The 27,562-nt window shown below is 40.6% G+C and overlaps 1 protein-coding gene across 2 annotated transcripts in view; it reads right to left on the minus strand.

The window, feature by feature from the left end:
• LOC121579310 (opioid-binding protein/cell adhesion molecule-like) overlaps positions 1-27,562 on the minus strand; it is a 380,274-nt gene that overhangs the window by 185,944 nt on the left and 166,768 nt on the right. Inside the window, exon 2 of one of the 2 annotated variants that reach the window (XM_041893794.1) lies at positions 26,737-26,812. In XM_041893794.1, coding sequence (XP_041749728.1) covers positions 26,737-26,812 — 76 coding nt within the window. Of the gene's footprint in view, positions 1-26,736; positions 27,394-27,562 lie in introns of those variants that run through there. The other variant, XM_041893793.1, reaches the window with a different exon arrangement.

Consider the following 27,562-nt stretch of genomic DNA (forward strand, 5'->3'; position numbering starts at 1 on the left):
AGGTTGACTCATTCCTTACATTTCATATTTACTGCACATCATGCTTGTTTACTGTAAATCCAGCCTACTTCAGATAAGTGCCACACTTATTGTTTTGGGATCTAAGTAGATTTGATCCTTAACATGGCTTTCATGTAACTGTTCGGCATTAATATACATTTTCCGTGCCGTTTTAAAGCCGATGGTATCTTACCCCATCGCCGATGGTATCTTCAAGGATTTTGATATGCATCACTCTCCAAGAAACCTTGGATGCCTCCCTGCCTTGAGAAATAATGACCTTTCCAACTTCAGACGAGTAGAGTTTGAAGTCATTTGCAAGGGATAATAAATGTCATTTTGCACTTCTCCTTACCCCCTGTGTCTCCCAGTCTGTCACATAGAGCGTGGGAAGTAAGATAAGGCTCTTCAGTGATGGATCTAAATGAACACTCATTCGCACATTAATTTCCTAAGTGCTATATGGCCATGGAAAAAAAAGGCTCTTTATCTTCAAATTGCAATCTGTACATGTGTGTACATTTGGACCTTTAGAGAGCAAAGCTTCTCTGGAACATATGTTTCCTGTGCAAATAAGGCAAGGCTTTGCTTTCTGACTCTCCAGTTTGTAACTTGTGGAAAATACACAGTCTTGAACTTGGATAGAGTTTCAAAATATCAGGAAAAGTACTGTACATTTTATTTTTGCTATTCTTTAAATGCAATATTGTGTAGCTCTGGTACAGTAGTTCATTCAAACGAAACACATTGACTTGCTCTTTGCGAAGAGTATAGTAAAGTAGAAAGCCCAGTTGTTTTTCCCCTGCGAGAGGCACTGACATCAGATATGCTCTATTTCACCGGAGATAGGGCTGTGGGATTGAGAGAGGGTGGGAAAGTTGGGGAAAAGTTAAAAGTGCATCAGTAAGACAGTACGCTACTGAGGTTTATGAAGGTGGAATTGCTCGTCCTTGCTCCAGAGCTAATTTTATCAGATGTACCGACACGGTCTGGAAGCATTCTATTATTTGCAGGACAAATGTGGCACCCCTTAGGCAGACAAATTAGCACAACACACTCTACTGAGAACAACACCATTGACCCCTGTACCCTCGCAGCCATAGGTTCTCCTCCAATGCGAGCTCTTACATCCAACAGGCCACAAACACCAGCCCATCCAAAATATTAATTAAACCGCTATCAGTGCTTATTCAGATATTAATCTATCGGAGGACACCTTCCCAAAGCATTTCACGTCAGCAAATTATCATGTTATTTATCGCGTTATCCTTCCAAAATGAGACGCTTATACTCTATATCTTCCCTGCGCCACGGTGTCCAAAAAGTAATAAATATTTCAGATGAGTCCTGAAACATTTTCTCCCTTTTTGTTCTTTCTTCTTGAACATCTGCAAGATAGGAAAACCATCCAGGGGAGAAGTAAAAGCTCTGTCACACGGCTGTTGATGTAGAGAGATCACACTTGTTGGGAGGCTCTGGCAATCCTTCACACTGACACACAGGGGCAGGGATGGCCACTTAAAGTACCTCATCCTGGCTGGCTGCTGCAAGAAAAGGACCTTGAGTTGTTCCGATAAGAAGTTTCTCATCTTTGTTCTTTTTCTGCCTTCACGAAACTGGTTCTGAAACGGACATCATAGGCTACAGCAGGGGTACTTAAGTACTTTTGGAGAAGGTCCGGTCACACAACTTTCCTAGTTGGCAAAGGCCCAGATGGATAATGTAATTTATCGGTGTAGTAACAAACCCCCACCTCATGCGACCCCAAACTGTTCACACCCCACTTTTATTTAAAGTATTTGTTGTTGTTGTATTGTACCCCCTTTTTCAATCTTGTCTCATCGCTGCAACTCCCCAACGGGCTCGGGAGGCGAAGGTCGAGTCATGCATCCTCTGCAACATGACCCGCCTAACCGCGCTTCTTAACACCTGCCCGCTAACCCGGAAGCCAGCCACACCAATGTGTCGGAGGAAACACTGTTCAGCTGACAACCAAGGTCAGCCTGCAGGCGCCCGGCCCGCCATAAGGAGTCGCTAGAGCGCAATGAGCCAAGTAAAGCCCCCCACGGTCCAAACCCTTGCCTAACCTGGACAACACTGGGCCAATTGTGCACCGCCCTATGGGACTCCTGATCACGGCCGGTTGTGACACAGCCCGGGATCGAACCCGGGTCTGTAGTGACGCATCTAGCACCGCGATGAAGTGGCTTAGACCGCTGCGCCACTCGGGAGGTCCACACCCCTCTCGTTGGCAGAGAGAAGATGTTGCAGTTTAAAATTTTGCATTGGCCAGATATCTTTTTTGCTGTTTTAAAGCTTATTTCCTGCAGTTCTACATATTCTTCCATGTCTTATGTGTGTTTATATGATACCAGGGATCGAAGCCCTACTGATTAAAAACAAAAATATATATACTGTAGCTCAGTTGGTAGAGCATGGCGCTTGCAAGGGTTATGGATTCGTTTCCCACGGGGGGCCAGTATGAAAAATGTATGCACTCACTAATTGTAAGTCGCTCTGGATAAGAGCGTCTGCTAAATGACTAAAACATTTTTAAAAATAATAATAATGTATTTATATATTTTTTTCTTTTTGGAATGGGACCCGCGGTCCGTATTGACCCCATTCTGGGTCAGGATGCGGTCCGCGGTCTGCCAGTTGAGTATGGGGGGGGGGGCTACAGTATGCATGTATCAATGCAAGGTAAAAACATTTATATTAGAGAATGACTTCTGCAAGCAGGAATCAATATGAAATAGTTTTGGAAACTACTTAGAGCGTAAAGTATCACAGACAAAAAAATTGTTAAATAAACACTTTGTTTGTAAATTAAGAATCTGCTCACAGAAAGCATAAGAATTGCATGATAGGACAGCACATACTTGTTGGCAGGCCATAGCCTGCCCTGTATACAGGCAATGTAATTTATATCCAGACAAATCCTTCCACCACTGTGTATAACATCCCTCCCAGAGAGAGAATATGTTGAGGATGTTATGATTTATCTTGTGGGTAAATTAACTGAATCACTTGGCTTCTTCTTCTGGTTAGCAACTCACTTAACTGCATTGCCCTTGTCCATTCAACACTCGCTTTCCCTCCCAATTATACCTCATTCATGTTTATTTTAAAACATAAAACAGATATTAAAAAGAACCAGATGGGCTTGACTGTAGATTTCGTCTGATCGTTTTGGTGTGCCGTCGCTATGGCAGAATAAACAGACACCTCCGGGCTAATTAAACGGTGATGGACACATTACCTTTGACCTCAGAGGAAGGTCACATCTCGCCTCCGCGTGAGTGCTGTAAATGTAATAGAGGAGTCGGAGGGGTCGCTGTAAACAACCTGACTTTTATTGCTCTCATTATTTTCAATGGCAAGTGAGGGACAATGGATTCTGCAGTCGGGGAGGTGGACGAGAGGAGAGAGCAAACCATAAAGTCAATAGGCAATATTTGTACGTTATGCTATATGCACATATTGCTATTGCCAAATGACTTCCCTATGGGCTGTGTTATTGTTAGGTTGTCACAGTTATAGTGTAGTCTCTGCAATTTAGTGGGAACAGTGTGCATGTACAAGTGCGGATTCATTAAAGAGTGCAATACAATGCGGTCTCGGATAAGAGTCGCAGTGTGTCATAATTATGCACTACTCCCAGTCAATATGCTGTTGAAAAGGCAGACTCCTTTTCATCTTCCCATGATATTGAAGTTCAATGACTTAATTTCCTCCGATAGTCTCGAGTGCTATTAATTGGACTTTATTTTGAGATAAGAGGTTTAGGTGTGTGGTAGATTCCGCCTAATAGATAAAAGAGGTTAAAAGCGAGGCCGGCTCAGGTTTGTTTACACTTTTGTTATGTAGCTCGTCCAAGACACCCTTTTCATTTAATATATTAATTTATTGTGAAAAGAGGATGTTTTTTCACTTCTGAAAGGGTGATATGACAGATGGAAATGGCTAATTACTTTCATTGGTGGCTCTGTACTATATTTCAAAAGCCTTTGAAAACGACTGCACACACACATACAAGCATCAATAGGAGTTGTCCAACAAACATTAAGTATCTAGCAATTCATCACACAAAGACTCTTCATCGACTCCCCATGCTTTAGCACTCTCACAATGACACTGGGAGAGCTCTTGCGCTTCGTCAAGGCTCTGTAAATGCAGCCAGCACTGTTGTCAGAAAGAAACCTCTTATGTTGAACAAGTCAAGCACACAAAGTCATACAGCTTTAAATTTGAATCACGCACAAAGACATTTCTATCATAATTTTTATATTTCTATCTGGAATTTTCCATCCAGCCGATGACTCATGACAATATGAGGGGCGGCAGGTAGCTTAGTGGGTAAGAGCGTTGTGCCAGTAACTGAAAGGTCGCTAGTTCTAATCCCGAGCCGACTAGGTGAAAAATCTGTCGATGTGCCCTTAAGCAAGGCACTTAACCCTAATTGCTCTTGTAAGTTGCTCTGGATAAAAGTGTCTGCTTAAATGTAATATAGCAGAGAATTAAAGTCATAATTCTATTTGATTTAAGGTTCTACTATGACAACCATATTGGAAGATGGGGATGAAAAATACAATATTTAGTTTGTCTTGAAACCTCTTGCTATTTCGAGCAGAACAAGTGGCTCGGCTTTTGGCTTGGCGAAAATTTGCCACACCTCATTTGCTTTGACAGGCTTGAAATGGCTTTTCTTCAGGGAATGTATAAATCACGACAGCATCTCCAGGTCTACATATGTACCAGTGAAAATGACATACTCATGCTGCTGATTGAACCCACCATTGCTCATGAATGAATGTATATGTCTGCCTCTATTCACCTCATATGTTCTACACTGAAGCAGAGATACTGTAGTGGTTCAGCCAGGCTAAACGAAAATAGGGCATTTCTATGAATTATTTGATCCACACATGGTTATCAAATAGTGTACGCCCTGGATAAACTGATTTGAAAATGGAATACAGAGATGGGTCCAATTTTGGAATAGATGCATCTTTCTCATTCTATATCATAAACTCTGGCTGTAGCTCGTAGCATGACTTAGCATAATCAATGCAACAAAATGGATGTTAACAGCCATTGGGTCAAAAAGTGTATTAATGCTTCGTAAAAAGTGGTTAACAAAATAGATCAAAGACCCTGTAAAATAAAGCAGAACATGGTGCAGCTTTCTCACATTTGGTGGCAGTGGTTAGATGTTTTACCTAGTCAGATTGGAAAAACTTTAAAGGCAAGGGAAAATACATTATTTTGTCTCTAACAGCAATGGTTTGGCCAACTTTAGTGTATTAGGTCTAGTCTAAATGCTATTAAAAAATTAGCGGGATATTCAGGAAAAACATTTTGAACAAGATTTCCAAATGAGAGCGGTGTTTAAAAAAAATGTAGATTCATAAAAGGCAAATAAATTAAATTTAACCGGTGGCTGCAGTCACTTATTTGTCTAATGTGGTTTGAAATCCTTCCCAGATAATTGACTTACACAGCCATTTCCATACATATTATTGAGCAACACCGGCTGATAGACTTGGACACATTCCCTACCTTTCTTGGTTTACAGGCAGGAAAATGTTTGAAATAATTTGATGCGACCATACCATAATGCCTAAGTACGTGTATTCGCATGTGGTATTTATTATACAAAGTGAGTTTCTAAAGGGAAAAATATTCACTGGGGCAGTGGCGACCCTTCATTCAGGGCAGAGCCCCATCTATTTTGAGCCCCACCTGTTTAGCTAAAAAAATATATATAATAATAACAACAAGTAACAAATAAAAGGCCTGTTTTGCATGTTATTCTGCCATTAATTTGTGTCACATATTAGTTTGCGAAAAATGTTTTTTCCTTGAGTTAATTAAGCTGCATACAAACATGGTCTCTTTCTTGAGTAAAGTAGCTCCAAAATACAGGTGTTTCAGTCTGGCTCAGTGCTTTCTGTGGTGGAGGGGCAGACAGAGCATAGGCGTTGGTGATCTTCTCTAGTTGCGCTGTGATTGGCTCTGTGTTCTGTCCCTCATGGGGACACTATGTCACCAAAGAATCTACAGTTCAAGCCCCCCCTGCCATAGATTTACAGTAGAAGTGCCCATCCAAAAAGGCTCAAGGTCATTGGCTACAGATAAAAATCACAATATATCTACCGTAGCTTTGATTGGACTGTCCCTGTCAACATCATACTTTCAAAATCTTAGCTAGCAAGCTAGCTAGCTAGACAAGCAGTCATCATCATGAATCACGTCGACAATCTACTTGAAAATCCTTTTCAATCCTTATCCTTATTTATGAAGATAAATTATAAATAAAACGTATCTGTGCTCATTGGCCATTGGACATAAACACTACACAGCAAGTTGTACAAAATGTATGTTGTGTAGTAAGCTGTTAGTAGCCTACAGTTCTGACTTGGTGTACAGAGAGAATACTATAAGAACGGCCCATGTTCTGAATTCTGTCGCTGTCCATTTCAAAAGTGTTGAACAAATAGGCATATCGACTACGTCCGTCTTAGCTCGCTCAATGTTTTCATTGAAATTATGACTTGCCTCTTATCCGTTCATCGTTCCCTTATGCCATAGTTTGTACATCTCTCTCTCTCTCTCTCCTCCCCCCCTCCATTTTGAAAGTGCTGAACGAATAAGCCTACCTCGTCGCAGTTCGTTTGTTTGCACTTGCTTATACTTAGAGCTAAGTGTTAACGATATAAGAACAAACATTATGAATTTACTGAACATAAATGTAATAATGTTTGTGTACGGTTCAAAAGTCAAAACTCATGTAGGCATTCGTTATTATTGAAGGAGAATGTGGTTCTCATCGAGTTAGACAAATCAACAAGGAGTCAGTAGAAACCATATTTATTTAAGCAAGTCAGCCATATCACCTATGGTTTTTTAAAAGGCAGTAACTGAGGTTGAATGAACTGTTTCGCTGCCAGATGAGGCTCCGCTGTTAGCCAGGTGTAGCGGTGGTAAGGATTCACTCCATGTTGCTGAAAAGAAAGCTCCGCTGTCAGGACAGCTTTATGTAGGCCCTAACAGTTTGTGGGCAATAGTGCAATTAATGTATTGTTTAGTGTTGGGTTGTGTCTTTGAGTTTGCCCCACCAATATTTACATGCTAAAACCACCACTGCACTGGGTTATTATATTCTTATATTTGGATGACATTAGTGCCATCTTGGACTATTTCCAACAAAAACAGCCAGGTGTTCAAGTGTTCATTTTACGGAGTGTCAGAGACTGTTAAAGGCGCCAACAGAGAGTTGTGATGTGACAGTTCAAATGTTTTCTTTAGTCAAAGACCTATCTTTGCCATAAAGTGTCAATTTATGATTTAATCGGAAACATGTCTGAATTTCAATTAATTCTGTTAACCATGTGGTTTCACATATGGCCTGTCGAAACTACAAAATATATTTGTAACACCACCATTGCACAAACACCCCCGGTTGTGTGCACACCAGCAGTGCTTTAACAACAAGGGATCTTGTTAGCCAGTTGAGCTAGAGTTGAGGTCTCAAATATGTTTTGTTAACCCCTCCCAAAAAACGTGGTTATACAACAATTTGTAATGAATTGAATAACCAATCGGATGGGACCTTTGTCTCCCTTACTGAGTTCACAGTACAGTGTATACAGTAGAGCTAACATGACCCTGGATTCAGTACAGTATGGCACTCTTTAAAGTACCTTGGGCCAGTTAATAAATGTTAAAAGTATTTTTTCCAAACTACTATTTTGCACAGCCACGATTGTCATTCCTAAGGGCTTGCTGGTCCTTCAACTAGCAATCCACTCAAACTGAAACTACAACCCGAACTACTCCCACCCCTTAATGTAAGTATCCTTGTGTAACGGAGTTAAGAACGTGGCATAAACTCACTCCACAGCTAGCTTGAAATGTTGCCAACGGAGCTAATGAATAGGATCCTTTTTCTATAGCTCAATTGGTTTGTACGTGGTCAAGCGCATGGTCACTTGTGTTGGCGAGGTAGAGGACCCTGGTTCAAGCCCAGTCAGAGGCAAGTTCAGGGAGGCAGCGCTGTATGCTAAGCTAGCACTAAGCTAGCACATTGACGCCGGTTATACTTGCACAATTCTTGAGACAGCCCATTAAGCTGGGGGATCTGTTTTGTTAAAGAAACCCAAGGCAGGGATCCAGAACATGAGAATTTGGGATGATTTGTGTGGTCACAGAATGGCAATACATTGTGTTGACAGATGGTTGGAGCAAAGCACGGCAAATTTAAAGTGTCACCATTCTCGAGACGCCATGGAGGCAGCAACAAGTGACATTGACTAGAAATGGGAGAAAAATGAAATAATTTAGCGGCTCAATGGTTTAATTGTTTTTCTTTCCATTTTAGGATGACATGCTTTTTTGACATTCAAACACTTATTCCCTTGACATATTCTCTTTTTCAGAAAGTTCTAGGCTTTAAAAATTATTATTATTTGTTGAAGTAGCCTATGTAGTCTTTCTAGTTAGGCAACCAATGGAAAATAACTGATTGTATCCACACAAAACAATCCTTCTTTTTACTTACAGTATTAAAAATGATTGGCAGTCTACAAGTTTTGGGTGTGTAAGCGATAATCTATATTATGTGCAGTGAGACACTCAACAAAGACAAATGTATGCTAAATGAGGACACTCCGATACTGATGGGAGAACCAGATACTATAACATATCTAGCATACAAACTCCTCCTGTATGTCCCTCTCATTTTGCATAAAATGTAGCCACTAATCAAATGTTCCTCTGTTGCATTGTTTTGAAATGACAGCTGCACCACCAGTGATGGGTAAGATGGGTAATTCACATTTCCCATAGGGGAATACTTGTCAGTTCTCTTATGTTTGATTGAGTATCTATTTCATCCAGTATCAATATGATTGTGTTCCTTGTTGTACCATATCACAATTACTTGTTGCTAATAAAGCAGAAGGTTATCTGTGGATGACATCACACATTTAATTGGAGAATATGTATGTCTATGTTTAGCTACTCATTTGTCAAACTAATACTTGGCTATAGAATTTATTAGAGGAATAGAAGTTTGCGGTAAATTGCTTCACATATAAAACATTCTCAGAACATCTGAATTTAATTGAATACTTGCTGTTGATGCATGTGACAGCTAAGAGTAAATGAGGATGGTGTGAGATAGACAGTGTGCATCCAGATTCCTATTAGCACACCTTGCTTTTGAAAGAAAAAAATCTGCTTTCTAACACACAGCTAGGCCTAATGTACATAATGTGTGACATTATTTTTACTTTCTGGTTAGTAAAATGCATAGAATATAATTGAAAATTGTTTGTAATTAGCAACAGAAGGGTAATCTGTAATTTACCTCAAAGAACACATACAGTAACATCATACCAATAAATGTACAGTAAAGGAAACAGAAGTGAAATAATGCACAGGAACAGCTTAGAAGATCAATATATTCATTACTGCAGAGGGAGTTAATTGCAATCATAAATAATGATCCCATTGTCTTGACTTCCTGATTCTAATTACTTCTAATTACATGTACTAATTGTTATCATTACACGGCATGATGTGGGACTGAATTAAATGTGCCTGTAATCATTCCTCTGGTAAGTCAACATCCTTCCCTCCATCCTGTCTCTCGGTCTGTAAGTGAACACAGGACCGAACTGTAACTGTATAATGTAAGAAAATAAAAATATCTGGTATTGTAGTTTGGGCCTTTGGTCAATACATTTGCTGTGAGTATGTGTCATTGTCATTTAACATTTTAATACGTTAAATTTGCTGTGGATTCAGTATGTGTCTATGTGTCATAACTGTCTAATATTGCAGTTTTGGCCTTTGGTCAATATGTTTGCTGTGGATGTGTCAATGTCATGTGCAGGGTTTAGGAGTGTATTTTTATTGTTTCCGGATAACTAATTCATGAAATGAAAAGACAATCAAAGTATTGTTTCAATAAGGTTATTATGGTAATTTTTTTGATAATAGGGTTATATATTGCCCATTAGTTATGATGATGAAATAAAATACTATTGATTGAAAAGACAAATAAATATACTGTACGACTGACTGTACGGTGAAAACGTATTTTGCTGGGTGAATCTAACAAATAAAACATGCTTTAGAGTTTTTATCGGATCACAGCAAAGGAGGGGGTTGTACAGCACTAAGGTGTAATGGTGGTACATTGGATTTTTACTGACACCTACTCAAACTTAAATTCCCTCTCAATTCAACTCGCCCAGGGCCATATCTCTATCGAACTCATCTTGAAATGCTCTCAAAGGGACCTGTTGCAAAGATGTGGTAAAACGTTTTGCCTATTGAATTGAGCCTATCGCATATAATGAATTCAGGCAACAGGCAGTATTTTGCACCAAAGGGTGAGAAGAGGTGCTCCAAAACACCATTCTAAACTCTATTTTTTTAACACTGCCGCTGCACAGATAACAAGTTCTATACTGTTTGCAGACATCCTTGTTTAACCACAATAGGCCTCTGTTCGACCATGAACATTTGTCTCGGTGCGTATAAAAGGTCAATAAAAGTCAGAAGAAAAAAAGTTGGCCAGAAAGTACGTAAATAAGTGCAGTGAGCCAACTAGGAGGACAGTGCAGGTGGCGAAGAGAGAGAACATTTGCTCGGGGAGAGTGACACGAAGGTGTTGCCACTAATGACAATGAATTATGTTGGAAAGGTGCAACTAAACATGCAGTAGGAAGGGGAAACGAGGACAGGACATAATGGATGCGGGCTGGCATTGGAAGAGGAGGAGCGGCTAGGATTGTATTGTAGTGCATAGGTGGCCGGATATAAAAAATGTATGACTCGATCTCCGTGATTTACGACAACACGAAAAAGCTGAAACCTAACTTGTGTAAGATGGATGTCACAGTAGGTGCCAACAGAAGACTGATGTGTGCTCAGATTACTTGATGTTCTTTCAGAGATGTAAACCACATAAAAAAGGCATTCATGGATAATATCTAATAACTGCAGGTACAGTATCTCCCTGTAAAATTGATTTACCTTCCTTTGAACAAAACAGTTGAAGGTTGTTGGTTTCATTGACGCAAAACCACTCCAAAATGCAATGAATGACGAAGATAAGATATCACCACCACTTCTATGAACTTGGGTGATGCTGAGGCACCAGTAATGCACCACCAGTTCAGCGTACCTTACAAACAGCTGCATAACCCTGACTCCAACATATTTGGATGCAACTTTGGGTCCTACTGTTTCACTATAATTGAGATATTTTGGTCCAGATAATGTCAAATAGAAGAATTAGAGCCAAATACAGTTGTATTGTCAGTCCTCTTCAATGTAGAATTTAGCTTGATCGTGACATCATTTTGCCTAACAACAGTTATGAGTAAGATAAAAAATGGTGACTCAAGCTCTGTATCATATCCTTACAAATGTTTATTGTGCATTCTCCATTCAATGTTCCTCACATATTTTTAACGTTTTGTTTATTATGGTGAAAATGTTATCCTTTCAAAAACTGTTTGATTGCTGACTGCTCGGCAACTAACATTAAATCAAGCCCTTAGAGCCCAGCAGCTTAAGCTAATGACACCCTCATTTAAGCATCAGGGGGTGTGTGGCGCCTCTGCATGTTCAACACATTATTTTTTTGATTACTCTGAGTAATTTGGCCTCATAAAAATGATAACTCATATCCAGCCAATAATGGCAACCAGAGCCCGGCGACCATCTGCTCGTTCCTTGGATCCAAAGGACAGTTTGACCAAATTGAAGAGGATGTACCTGGCCTGCATGTGTAAATGCCTCCAGCTGCCCATTCTCATTGGTCGATATTATCAAAAGGGCCATTTTCTATTTTGTGCTCTGACATTCACAACACAGAGACAGAGATAATAAGGGAATTCAGTGAGATACTGTATGTCATACTACGAATATAGTGTAATTTGGGTAGTGTAATTTGGTAAAAAATAACTATTTATTTCACCTAATTGTAACATTCTGTCATAAAGAGCACATGTTCAACTTATAAATAAAAAAACATGTTTTCCCATCTTAAGAGGTTAAATTAAGAAAACTGACTATAAAAGTAACTATTAAAGTGACAGGGTTGACTGTAACAGGGTTGACGATTTCAAGCCATAACTCACCTTGTGACAGCCTACAAGACAGCGTCCTGACTTATCAGCTTCTGAGGCTGCTAATGAATCTGATCAGCCTGCCAGGAATAGAGCTCACCCACTGGATCATATGCATCAGCCTACAAGGCACTTTGACTGCTAATATGCCTGCAATGAGCTTTGTTCATGAAACAGCCTACAAGGCAGCATCCTGATTTATCAGTCTCTGAGGCTGCTATTGAATCTGATCAAGCTCTAAGGCTGAAAGGGAATCTGATCAGCCTATAAGGAGTGGAGCTCACCCACTCTTTAAATGTAAATATTATCCACAAAACATGAAGTGTCCCTTATAAATATACTGTATACACATATCAATTATGCAAGCTAACAACCAGCATAGATAACTCACAAGACTGCCTAGCTTACTAGCTAGCTCACAAGACTAGCTAGCCAAGTTAGCATGCTAAGCAGCCCTGCTGCGATTGGCTTTGGTCTTGAGGGCGGCATGCAGCCTGGCAGACATTGCTGTCTGTCAGGCGTCATTCAGGGCTTAAATGCCCCACCAGCCAAAAGCCTGGCTTTGGCAATGGCTGCAGCCACATGTTGTTTGGCAGCCATTTTGATTCTTCACACATTGGGGTTCTCATTTGGGCAAAAGTCCATCCTCTGTCCTCTCTCCTCCGTGACCCGGAAACCGATAAGTGGTCGTTGAGTGTGTCAATTCGGTAATAGGTAAATTGAAGACGGTCCTCCCCTCCTTGATAGCCTCCTTTTGGCAAGGAAGCACGAGCGTATCCTACCGCAGAAGAGTTTTGATATCTGCCACACCCCCTTTGAATCAGCTGTTGTATTGTCGGAGGAGAAGACCATGCTACTTATTGCTTTATCTATAAAATGTCTTGCACAACTAACTTAATTTGTTTTTATCACTTTACACATTTATTTTGTGATCCAACCTCTGTAAACGTTATTTTCCTGATTATACGTGAGTGGAGAAGAACCATCTCATTTCAAACAAGCGGATTTCCGTGCGCAATCCTTCTCCTCGTTGTCTCTCCTCAATTACGTTTTACCTTTTTCAAAAGAGGGAAATTCAAAGAGTTTGTTGTAAAATATTTTTTGTATTCCTTCAAAAACATTTAAATTGTAATCCCTATGCTGGTTGTAAAAACAACGAAATGTCTAATGTTCCATTTGATTTAATTTCTGGGATCGTCTCTAATGAGTGTCATATTTATCTTGCACAATACAACAGGCTCCTCTTGGTAATTCCCTCTTATTTCTTCCACAGGTTTAATAGATTTTCTTTATATCATGAATATGAAGGCATAATGTTGGATTCTGCCATGGGCTTTAAACCTCTGCAGGGAATCGGGCATGGGTGTTCCAGATGCATATTTGTGTGAGGGCGTACTTGTCGTACGAGGCCTTCAATGTATATCCGTTATCTAAAAATTATGACATGATGATCTGTACCAATTGTTTTAACCTGACTCTAATGCTGATGAACTTTTCTTATGGTTTTAGGTCTATTATGGGTCAAAGTGAGGCCTGTGTAATTGATTCTCACTCTTGGCCTTGAACAATTATTTAATGCACGAGGGGTGTGCTGCAGACCACCCCTATTGCAATGTTGAGGTTCAAAAGGTTTCAATCATAGAATGGTTGTTAATTTGTGTGAATGATATTCCTATTATACTGATATGTGGCAACCTTTCTATCCTGTGTTCTCAACAGCAAGCATATCCCAATTCCCTCCACTTTTTGTCAGGATCATTGCTAGTAGCGGTGTGTGGGTAAAATCACTGGGAAAGCCAAGCAAGAAAAAGATGCCATATTACAGCCTATGTGTTGTGCTAATTTTGTTGTTTGCTCTATAACCTGTTAGTTCATATGCCCTGACACCGTGATATATAGACCCTAAGGCTGAGACAATAAGAAGACACAGTGGAAGAATAAATTCAACCACACCTTTGTTTCATCAAAACACCGGATACCAACCTCTGTCCGGTGAAGTCCACAAAGCATATTGCATGTAACAAACAGTTAGATGACCTACAGCATGGTCAAGCAAGTACATTTTTCAGCATATTGAATGTGTTAGGCTATTGTTATCAATAACATTAGCATAAGATTAGCATCAACATACATTATTGTTTAATTTAATTTCACATATATATTTAATTATTTCCAATTTCATTAAATGTAAACTATTGTCTTTTAACAGTTTCACTCAATTCATTCTAATCAACATAATAATTATGACACACCCCTCACTATTGTCATTGGTTGCACTAATTGCACTGTTTTGTCTACAAAACCTGGTTCAAGCATTCATGACATTACCCTGAAGAAGGCACAGTGATGCCGAAACGTTGGTGGTTTACCCAATAAATTACTGGGAGTTTATATATAGAGTGTGCAACTCTTTGTTTTTATAGCTTTTTGTGCTTTTCTAATAACCAATTCGACTGGGTTCATGCAAGTGACTGATTGATTGTGCCTGGGAGGAATCCTCACCATCAGTATAAGCAATTTGGAAGTACGCCCAGAACCTTGTTTTGAGAACAGAAAGGGATATCTCAGTTTCAAGGTCTCAGCTTGGAGAGAAGAAGCCTCGTGAGGTATTGGTCGGTCACATGCATGAACCAAATGTTAATGATGAATGAATTATGAGTTATGTAAATCATGCAAATATAACTTGTCTGTGTAAGCAGTATATAAGAGAACTAACGGGACTGCCCCGGGGGAGCTCCTGACAGATGTGTACTACTTGGTGCATTAAGTTTGTTGGAACCTCTCCAGCTTGCTGATAATAAAGAATTATTAATTTAAGATTGAATTCAGGTGTCCCTGGTGGTAATTTTCCCGACACTTCCTTTCATGGGCAACGATGAGCCAGCTGGTTAACATTAGCCTACTACATCTAGCTACAAATTGAACTTCCATCCTCTCAGGCCAGGGGCACAATGTACGAATTTATGGTTGAATCAGAATCACCATTATAATCATTGGCCAGTACGGAAAATTAAGTAAAACCACAAGTCCAAATCCCTATCTTCATCCATGGCTAATTTAGGAGAGGGACAATTTTAGCTAGCTAGCTAGCCACCGGAGAACAATGACACAAGATGCAACAATTTAAGTTTTTTATGTCAATGACGTTTTGCTTTTGATGTGATGTGATGAAGCCAAATCCAAACTAGCTTCCCTTAACACTTTTTTTTGGTGTGCCAGGTTCAGTTTAACGCTCAACACTGATTGGCTATTATTTTATACTTTTTTATCAAGGGAGGCCAAATGCTCGCTGCTTCCCTTGCATTCAATGCTACAGGTGGCAACAATGTCATAGTCTTTTTGACCAGTCAGCATCAGATAGATGGGCTAGACATACAGAGACAGAGTGGAGCTGTTTCGCTCACTCGAATGCTTTCTCCAGTGAGATACATTCAGCCTCTTGCGAACTGAAGAAAAATTATTAACACAGAGACAATTAGAATTGTTTTGCTTTCCTTGGCATCCATGAATACACGCCACTGATCATTGCATGTTGCAATATGAGTCTAGGATAATATGGTTATTGTCCCACGCAGTGTTCACATCCATCTCAAAGGGTTTTCTCATCCATTGAGCTATGCATTTGGTTCATAATCGATTTTCTGCTGTGCTTCCAATTGTCTTATTGAATGGTCCTTTCCAATTTCCAATGTCTTGTTGAATGTTTGATATAACAAAGCATTGATTCTCTGGTCGTCTTTTTGTTCTTCGAGGAATGGACGAATGAATGGTCCTTTGTTTCTAAACCATTACGAGATCATCCATGGCATGTGGAGAACATTGTGCAAGATGAATGCTACCGACTATTCGATTCCATTTTATTACAGTAGATTTGTTATTATCTGAGATTTCAACTACTGGTATATATTATTGGCACTGATTGGACAGTGGTTACAATTACCTGCAGCAGTTGCCTACTTTTGCTTTTTGCTGCAGCGATGTCTTGGTTAGCCCAGAATACAGACCTAGAATAAAACATAAGTCTGAACCTGTGACTGTTCCTGTTTAGCGACACTTTTCCCACGCAGGAAGGTCTGTAATGGGTAGACAGTTTTTACTAAATCGGCATCCTTTAGAACACCAAGCAGTGCACAAGAAAGCATTAAATCCAGTTAGTTGCTACCCCGCTCCCCAGAACAAAATCAGACAAGGATTACAAACACCTGTTTGTCCTAGCTAATCAGCCTCGCAATACGTGTGCCATGCTGCCACTGACAGGAAGTAGAATGGAGCGTGTTAGCACAAACATTAACATCAACTACTATTTTCTTGTGCACTCCTTGGTTTTGTTAGTAATTCCAATACATGTATCATTGATACCACAGGAGGTTGGTGGCAGCTTAATTGGGGAGAACGTGCTCGTGGTAATGGGTGGAGCAGAAAAAGTGGAATGGTATCAAATGCATCAAACACATGGTTTCCATGTGTTTGATGCCATTCCATTCGCTCCGTTCCAGCCATTATTATGAGCCGTCCTCCCCTCAGCAGCCTCCACTGATTGATACTTATGATTTTGCAGTGCAGTTTAGCTATAGAGGACTATTATTTATGTGTCTCTTTGCTTTTGTGTTCCTGCAGGTCTTTGCCACTGGTTATGGGTGACAGAGGACACCAGCAACAGCAAAGACACTTCCTGTGAGTATGGCTGACACATTTCTAAATGGCCACATTTCCTCAAGGTTACAATTTTCTTTGCTGGTGACAGTGCTTAAAGTGCACTCTTATCTGAAGCTGAGCCTCTGTACTATTTCCTGAAACATGTGGTAGCCAAAGTTAGAATAAACATATATTGCTAGCATTATTTTTACATTTTGCTAGGCAGACACATTTGACTTCATATCTTCAGCCTTTCTAATGGCTACTGTATTATGTTTTAGATCTTTAAGTAATGGCAATCTGAGTATGACTCTATACAAGGTAGGGCTGGGGGGAGAGAGAAAGAGATGGTGGAGGAGGAGGCTTGAAGCACTGGGCATCGTGTGATGACATGCATTATCTGACTTAGGTCCACAGAAATATACCTACGGAGAAGCGGCTTCTATGGAGGAACTTTAAATGTCTTTAAACTTCAGAGATGGCTTAACGTTGCACCAGAGAAGCTAGCTAGCTAGCTAACAAGCTTGTGTGTGCAGAGCAGCAACAGAATAAAAAATACGACTTACCTTTTTGTAGTTAATAAATCCAATGTGAAATGTGATTACTATAGTATCCCTAACCAGCATAATTAAAAAATATCTCTCGCTATCTTCTGAATCATTCTTGTAAAGTCAGTAGGCTACAACTATGCTTCGAAGGGGGATGGGCAGGTAGCCTACACGCACTGGCAAGATTTTCTGCTGGCAGGCAGACACTGGAAGAAGTTTCTGATTGACAGAGGGAGGGCTTTGCATAGGCGCTTTGTTGCGTTTTGTTGTGGGCCTGGAAAAAAATGCCTGGGACGTAAGATAACGTTATTAACCGGTTCCCATGCTTTTAAAATAACGGTTCGGTTCTGGAACAGTATAGATCATTTTCGTTCCCTGTTCTGATTCTGTTCCTTGAAAAACGTTGTTATTTTTAATGGTTTTTGGTTCTGTTCCCTGAACCGGTTCAACCCAATTCTAATTTTAGCTTTTTCTTTCCATGTTTAGTAAAACTGCCTCAGTTACACACACTTTCATCTTACTGGGTGCTGAGAACATCCATGCAACAACAATCAGTTCCCAAGCGGTTCCCTGGGGCCTCAATACAGATGTCCAGGTATGTTATATGCATGAAGTGGCAACATCTAAATTAATTTAAAATAAGGCAATTTCCACAACCTGAATACCATTAATATATGCCATTTAGCACACTTTTATCCTAAACAACTTACTGTCATGCGTGAATACATTTTACATCAGGTGGTCCTGGGAATCGAACCCACTATCCTGGCGTTCCAAGGGCCACGTTTTACCTACTGAGCTAAAGAGGACCCTTCTCTGTGTATGTTGATCGACAGATCCAATACTGGCTCACCATACAAGGCTCAGACGAGGGCAGATGAGCTCACCATAAAAGGCTATTGGATGCAACTTCCCACTGGAGTGAAGATTGTCCCACTGTCAAATGATTGCCACCACATCATGACATCAGATATAAAACTTTCTCGATTTTGAAAGATGTGGATAGATACATTCTAATTTGTTGATGTACATCATTAGGCTGCTGCACGTTCTACTTAGTGTTCTTTTTTACTTCACCATGGCCTCAGTAAGAACTGCTAATACAGACTGACTGCAAGATCTGTTGGAGCGTCCCATGGAGAGATGTGTCAACTGTGGATTTCCTGTGCCCATCATATCTGGTACATGTTTCTGGGACCTTGAGGTTGATATGTTGGTTTGGAAATAAAACATTTCTGGTAGTATCGTTTGATGGAATGTTAGGCTATTGCTCATGTGTGTGTTATTTATTAATAGGTCATGCCCTCTGGATATGGTGCCCATAAATGTGTGTGGTCTACTGCACCGGCCTCAGGTCTTCTAAAAAGAGTCTGAAAGGAAACTGCTCCAATGTGTTGAAATGTGTTCCGTCACTTCTGTACAGTCCAATTATCCCCTTGGTGCCTGTCATCTTGATTTAAATGAATGAGTGCACACATTCATTTGAATTTGGATACAGACCTACTTTGTCAAGTGTCTATTCCATTGTTGATTGTTTGGGTATTTTTTTTATATATATTTTTCAGTATTAATGTTCTGAATTCCTGTTTATTTTCAACTCATGGGGTCTGTGATTTGAAGTGTTTCCTACTATGTAATAAACTGAAACGTTAAATCCTTGTCTTTAATTGAGCCAGGCACCTGTTTCGGAGAGGGATGGCAAAACTGAAATTGGATGCAAAGGCATTATTGACACTTTTTACTTCAGAGATTTGAACTTTCAAACTAAAACTGCTCAATTAATTTTACACTTAATCACAAAAAAAATCATGCTAGGTACACACTGGTCTACAAGAGTTCAGAGTACCAGTAATTGTGCATACGGAATTGTATGTTCATGCTTTCTGGGAATGCTATAAAATCCGGATTGTAGGCGGAGCTAGAAAGTTTGAAGTATTACAATGTAAACTTACATTTAATCTGTCTGTCTGCATTTTTTCAAGACATGGCATATGGGGGTGTAGTGAGATACCCAATGGGCTGGACGATTATTTTCACATCACTCATCAAGGAAAAAAAAATATATAAAAATATGTGGAAATCAATTAATCCGCCATCATTAACACAATGGAATAATCAAATTATTTATTATTTAAATACTGAAATAGAATTGGCGACCGAGAAAAACAAATTGGTACAATTTAAGGCCATGTGGCAAACAATAATGCAGGCACAAGGGATGGAGGTGTGAGCATGCGGGTCTGGGCAGAAGAGTTGTTGTTTGTGTGCGTCTATAAATTGTTGTTCGTATGTTTGTATTTGGGGTGCAGAAAAAAAATTTGCAAAAAAAAAGATTTAAAAAAGGAAATGGTGGTGGTTTGCAGAAAGGTTATACAGCAGTCCTAGGTGGTAGGGTAAAGTCAATACAACTACTGATGGTAACTACTCCAACCCAGGCTGTTGCACCATTGTGTAGAACCCATCTAGGTATGACCAGGGCCAGATTAAGAAATCATAGGCCACGGGGCTTTGAATTTTTTTTAAATCTTTGAATCTTTTTTAATATCACACAAATGACCGAAATGAGTGGCTACTCTGACACTGACAAACTGAGATCAATCTAATCTTGCATTCAAACAAACAAAAGCCCAGGCCAATAAAGCGAAACACAGATTATAAAATATTAGGAGGCTATATAGTGGGGGAAAAAAGTATTTAGTCAGCCACCAATTGTGCAAGTTCTCCCACTAAAAAGATGAGAGGCCTGTAATTTTCATCATAGGTACACGTCAACTATGACAGACAAAATGAGATTTTTTTTTCCAGAAAATCACATTGTAGGATTTTTTATGAATTTATTTGCAAAATATGGTGGAAAATAAGTATTTGGTCAATAACAAAAGTTTCTCAATACTTTGCTATATACCCTATGTTGGCAATGACACAGGTCAAACGTTTTCTGTAAGTCTTCACAAGGTTTTCACACACTGTTGCTGGTATTTTGGCCCATTCCTCCATGCAGATCTCCTCTAGAGCAGTGATGTTTTGGGGCTGTCGCTGGGCAACACGGACTTTCAACTCCCTCCAAAGATTTTCTATGGGGTTGAGATCTGGAGACTGGCTAGGCCACTCCAGGACCTTGAAATGCTTCTTACGAAGCCACTCCTTCGTTGCCCGGGCGGTGTGTTTGGGATCATTGTCATGCTGAAAGACCCAGCCACGTTTCATCTTCAATACCCTTGCTGATGGAAGGAGGTTTTCAATCAAAATCTCACGATACACATGGCCCCATTCATTCTTTCCTTTACACGGATCAGTCGTCCTGGTCCCTTTGCAGAAAAACAGCCCCAAAGCATGATGTTTCCACCCCCATGCTTCACAGTAGGTATGGTGTTCTTTGGATGCAACTCAGCATTCTTTGTCCTCCAAACACGACGAGTTGAGTTTTTACCAAAAAGTTATATTTTGGTATATATATTTCTGACCATATGACATTCTCCCAATCCTCTTCTGGATCATCCAAATGCACTCTAGCAAACTTCAGACGGTCTGGACATGTACTGGCTTAAGCAGGGGGACACATCTGGCACTGCAGGATTTGAGTCCCTGGCGGCGTAGTGTGTTACTGATGGTAGGCTTTGTTACTTTGGTCCCAGCTCTCTGCAGGTCATTCACTAGGTCCCCCCGTGTGGTTCTGGGATTTTTGCTCACCGTTCTTGTGATCATTTTGACCCCACGGGGTGAGATCTTGCGTGGAGCCTCAGATCGAGGGAGATTATCAGTGGTCTTGTATGTCTTCCATTTCCTAATAATTGCTCCCACAGTTGATTTCTTCAAACCAAGCTGCTTACCTACTGCAGATTCAGTCTTCCCAGCCTGGTGCAGGTCTACAATTTTGTTTCTGGTGTCCTTTGACAGCTCTTTGGTCTTGGCCATAGTGGAGTTTGGAGTGTGACTGTTTGAGGTTGTGGACAGGTGTCTTTTATACTGATAACAAGTTCAAACAGGTGCCATTAATACAGGTAACGAGTGGAGGACAGAGGAGCCTCTTAAAGAAGAAGTTACAGGTCTGTGAGAGGTGACCAAATACTTTGTAGGTGACCAAATACTTATTTTCCACCATAATTTGCAAATAAATTCATTAAAAATCCTACAATGTGATTTTCTGGAGAAAAAAAATCTCAATTTGTCTGTCATAGTTGACGTGTACCTATGATGAAAATTACAGGCCTCTCTCATCTTTTTAAGTGGGAGAACTTGCACAATTGGTGGCTGACTAAATACTTTTTCCCCCCACTGTATATGCAATATTTACACTGAACAAAAATATAAACGCAATATGCAACAATTTCAACGATTCTACTGAGTTACAGTTCACATAAGGAAATCAGTCAATTGAAATAAATTCATTAGGCCCTAATCTATGGATTTCACATGACTGTGTTTACAACGTTGACATCAGCAAACCACTCGCCCACACAATGCCATACAGTACAGTTGAAACCGGGATTCATCCGTGAAGAGCACACTTCTCCAGCATGCCAATGGCCATCGAAAGTGAGCATTTGCCCACTGAAGTCGGTTACGACGCCCAACTGCAGTCAGGTCAAGACCCTGGTGAGGATGATGAGCACGCTGATGAGCTTCCCTGTGACGGTTTCTGACAGTTTGTGCAGATATTCTTCGGTTGTGTAAACCCACAGTTTCATCAGCTGTCCGGGTGGCTGGTCTCAGACGATCCCACAGGTGAAGAAGCCGGATATGGAGGTCCTGGACTGGCATGGTTGCACGTGCTCTGCGGTTGTGAGGCCGTTTGGACGTACTGCAAAATTCTCTAAAATGATGTTGGAGGCAGCTTATGGTAGAGAAATGAACATTCAATTATCTGGCAATAGCTCTGGTGGACATTCCTGCAGTCAGCATGCCAATTGCACACTCCCTCAAATCTTGAGACATCTGTGGCATTGTGTTGTGTGACAAAACTGAACATTTTAGAGTGGCATTTCATTGTCCCCAGCACAAGGTGCACCTGCGTAATGATCATGCTTAATCATCTTCTTGATATGCCACACCTGTCAGGTGGATGGATTATCTTGGCAAAGGAGAAATGCTCACTAACAGGGATGTAAACAAATTTGTGCACAACATTTTAGAGAAATAAGCTTTTGTGTGTATTGAACATTTCTGGGATGTTTTATTTCAGCTCATGAAACATGGGACTAACACTGTACATGTTGCGTTTATATTTTTGTTCAGTGTATATCATAGGCTACAGTAGGCTACTAAATAAAATTTCCAGTGGCACACTGACTCATTTAATGAAGAAGTTGAAGCCATTGGCTACTCACGTGATGGCTGGTTCGCTCGTCGTGGCAATAGCCTATCTCAAGATGAGTTACTTTGAAAAACAGTGGTGCTGTTAGCAAAAATGTGGGAGTTGTTGAGAATTTTTTTTTTTATATTGGTTCTACAGACAGATTAGTCTTCTCTTTTCAGCAGAAGACATTTGCTTTCCAAACTGTACGTTTTTCCCGCAATTGTATTTTGAAATCTGCAAAAGGCAAACCGACAGCCGCAGCCAACCATATAAATATAATCCATAGATGGCCCTTCCCATTCAAGTCAGGACTGTCATCCATTGCTAGTGTACCCATGAGTTCAATAGTCAATTTGCCAGGGTAAGAGGTTACAAAACCCTTCTATGCTTTATATGTCTATGGTCACAACTTAATGTACATGCTGCCCAAACTGCGGCCTTCCCGACTGTAGGCATACCAGTAACTGCCAAAATAAAGTAAACGAGGGACCAAAGTATACTGTATGGTGTAGGATGCATTTTACTGGCATGGTTAAGGTCCACTTGTAGAATCTATGCCAAGGTGCATTGAAGCTGTTCTGGCAGCTCATGGTGGCCCAACACCCTTTTAAGAGACTTTATGATGGTGTTTCCTTTATTTTGGCAGATACCTGTATGTGCTTGTGATAAAACGTAAGTAATTTTTTTATAAACTATTGATTCTCTGTGGCTAAATTATGCTCTCTGGTGTATTTTGAACATTAAGAGCGGGCTCCTGTGGTTGGATAAAAAAATTATAATAATAGAAATATATATATAATTTCTATATTTATGTTTTTTGTCTCTTGGGCCCTCTACAGGCTTGGGGCTCAATTGACTCACACAATTGACTAGTCACATTAATCAGTTACCCAATTAAAGCAGGGCCCCTCAGTTACCTACTTGGACCCCCTACCTCCTCTCCTCCCCCCATCTGATGATTAGAAGAGCGGCAGCAGGCAGCAGCAGGCTGTCTACACTCATTGATAGCGGGCTCCTGAGTCCTACTGTGGTTGGCGGTTGCAGTAAAAAATATATAAAATATATACTACATACTCTACATTGCCAAAAGTATGTGGACACCCGCTCATCAAACATCTCATTCCAAAATCATGGGCATTAATATGGAGTTGGTCCCCCCTTCGCTGCTATAACAGCCTCCACTCTTCTGGGAAGGCTTTCCACTAGATGTTGGAACATTGCTGCTGGGACTTGCTTCCATTCAGCCACAAGAGAATTAGTGAGGTTGGGTACTGATGTTGGGTGATTAGGCCTGGCTCGCAGTCGGCGTTCCAATTCATCCCAAATGTGTTCGATGGGGTTGAGGTCAGGGCTCTGTGCAGGCCAGTCAAGTTCTTCCACACGGATCTCAACAAATCATTTCTGTATGGACCTCGCTTTGTGCACAGGGACATTGTCATGCTGAGACAGGAAAGGGCCTTCCCCAAACTGTTGCCACAATGTTGGAAGCACAGAATTGTCTAGAATGTCATTTTATCATGTAGCGCTAAGATTTCCCTTCACTGTAACTAAGGGGCCTAGCCCGAACCATGAAAAACAGCCCCAGACCATTATTCCTCCTCCACCAAACAACTTCACGGCTGAGCCGTTGTTACTCCTAGACGTTTCCGCTTCACAATCACAGCTCTTACAGTTGACCGGGGCAGCTCTAGGAGGGCAGAAATTTTATGAACTGACTTGTTGGAAAGGTGACATCCTATGACGGGCCACGTTGAAAGTAACTGAGCTCTTCAGTAAGGTAATTCTACTGCCAATGTTTGTCTATGGAGATTGCATAGCTGTGTGCTAGATTTTATACACCTGTCAGCAACGGGTGTGGCTGAAATAGCTGAATCCACTAATTTGAAGGGGTGTCCACCTACTTTTGTATATATAGTGTATATAATATATACAGTATATATTTTCCTTTTATGATTATTTTATACTTTTGCTGCCTCTTGGGCCCCCCATGGGACTGGGCCAAGGGGCTTGAGCCCCAGTAAGCCCCTGCATTAATCTGGCCCTGGGTTTTACACCACACTCATCACTGGCTATGCCAGTGGAGAGGTGAAGAGTGAATGGTGTTAATCAGCAGGCCAGGGATGATCAGCTGGCCAGTAGGGTATGAGGGCAAGGTTGGGAACTGGTGTTAAGACCTGTACTCTTGAGAGGTGCCATGAGTAACCACAGATTGAGGACTTCAGTTTAACATCTCATCTCAAGATTTCACCCTTTGCAGGAAAAAGTCCTTGTTGCTGCCGTTTGGGCAAGAGCGCCCAAAAATGATAAATTATAATAATACAATTACTCAGTACAGATATTTTGTTTAACAAGTAAAAAAGAAAACATTTAAAAAAGACAGGTGTCTAAAATGATTGGCACCACTAAAGATTCTTATAAATAAAATCTAACAAAATTACATCCGCATAAACATTCTACTCTTTGAGTTTGCTAAAAGGCATTGGCACTTGTATTGGAACCGGGTGTTATGGTCAGATGAGACGAAAATAGAGCTCTTTGGCCACGCACACCAGTGGTGTGTTTGGCCTCGAAAGAAGGATGCATATGCAGAAAAGAACCTCATACCTACTGTAAAGGTAGGTGTGCTGGTGGATCTTTGATGTTATGGGGCTATTTTGCTACCACTGGTCCTGTGGCCCTTGTTAAGGTCAACTGCATCATGAACTCTACCAAGAACCAGGACATTTTAGCCAGAAACCTGGTTGCCTCTGCCAGGAGACTGAAACTTGGCTGCAAGAGGATCTTCCAGAAAGACAATGCATACATCAAAATCCAGAAATAAATGGTTAATTGACCACAATATCAACATTTTGCGATGGCCATCTCAGTCTCCGGACCCTATTGAAAACCTGTGGTTTGAATTGAAGAGGGCAGTACATAAGCACATACCTAAGAATATCAAGGTATGGAGGAATGGTCTAAGATCCCTCCCAATGTGTTCTCCAATCTCATAAAACATTATAGAAAAAGGCTAAGTGCTGTTATCCTCACAAGGGGAAGGTGCACAAAGTATTGAAGACAGCGGAGCCAATCATTTTGACCCCTATCTTTTTTAGATGATTACTTATTTTTCTCTGACCAATTCTATTCGTAGCCTATCCAATAATATAATTTTCCCATTTTGGGGGTGTACAATACAGCTAGCGCAGTATTTGTATTATTTATTTTATACAGTTTTTTGCTCATCTTTATCAAGGGTGCCAATCATTTTAGGTTGACAGCTTTGCTTTATGGTCAAAATGAAGTTCTCTCAAGGATGGCTGTCCAAGACTCCAGTATGTGTCCAGGAGTGGCCACAACAGGCAACTCTCTCTTTCTCCAGAATGGCTCCTACTTTGTATGGTGCCAGGCTCTTAGCAAAACCGGGCTGGAATGTGACATAAGATCCACTTTTCCTTCAGTCACCCCATGCATGAATACACACTTTGTCAGCTCTGTCCCCTTCGCTTATGTCTTTCATGAATTGGGAGATTCAGATAGGATTTGATCACATCTCTCGCTCGCTCTCACTCACTGACAGAGAGAGCTGTATACATTTTGTATGGGTCCCAGACATGATTCGTTACAAATAATGGAATAATCTAATGTATTGTATTCTGTTATTGGATAATCGAAATATTTGCCCAACAATACCACAACAGTTAATATAATATAATATTGCATTATGATCAGCTGACGACCCCATCCCACCCCCTACCCACACATCGATATCAGTATCTCTGCCCACAGCATCCTTAAAAAGATTAAAATGACATTAACCGAATCAATAACATGGAAGGACAATAAAACCAGAGGCAAGTCTGCGTTTTGCATGCTATAGTGCTTGCTTGAGATGATGAAAGAATGACGCAGTTAGAGTTAATTATCTATTATAAATAATAACACTATTACATATTATACATCACGCTTGCAAAGGACATTTGTGGACATTAAGAACACTTGTAATGAATTCCAAAACATTTTGGCACGTGTTTTCGACTACTATACACCTCCAGCACGCAATATAGCACGATTCGCCAAACCAATGACTTTGAAAGCATTGAAATAAGGTACAAATTAAATGACTTACTTTAAGACGGCACTGTCCCCTTGTCTGACAGTGATGTTGTCCTTAGAAAAAGAATCCCCGCTCCTCGCTGGAACTCCTGCAGGTACAAGGAATAACAGTCTTAGACCGATGACAACAAGGCATTTCCAAGGTGCCACAAAATAACCACAAATGCCCATTTTCCGTCAGTGCGCAACTTCCACGAAAACTTGAATGTCAAATATTCCTTGCTCTGTGCGAAATAGTGATGCCCACAGAAATTCGACTCCACTCGAGATGATGTTGTGGTTGGTGGTCGACCTCTATTTGCTTGCCTCAATTAGAAGGTGAAAATATCACAAAGTAAGCTATATGTGTGCCTCCAGTAGCCTATCTCCAAGAAATGTCCAGCTACAACAAGCTTCAGAGGAAAAAAGCTTTGTGTATGTTATTTGTAATCGCCAAGAGATGGATGATCGCGCAAAGATGCATCAGCAAAGTCTCCTCTTGGGTAGTTCTCCCGATACAGCACAACACCGCATTGACTCTAGAAACAAGTATGCTCTGAAATCAGTTTTTTTATCCTTATTTATCAAGTACATAAACTAAATCCACCAACCAGCCAGCACCGCCGAATCAAGTGAAATCACTCCTTGATTCGAGTGTGTGCCTCGCGTGCAGCCTAGTCTGCAGTTCTCTCCTGCGCAGGTTATAAAACCATGAGAGCCATCCGCGCAGCATCCCTACTCCCGCTATTTTTAATCCCCCAGTGGATGATCAAGCAAGTGATTTGTAGAGATAAATCTATAGGCTAGGCTGTATAGGTCCTTGAAACTATATCTTAGTCTGCGTTATAATGGCAATAACC

This window comes from Coregonus clupeaformis, unplaced genomic scaffold (assembly GCF_020615455.1).
Source record: "Coregonus clupeaformis isolate EN_2021a unplaced genomic scaffold, ASM2061545v1 scaf0231, whole genome shotgun sequence".
NCBI lineage: Eukaryota > Metazoa > Chordata > Actinopteri > Salmoniformes > Salmonidae > Coregonus > Coregonus clupeaformis.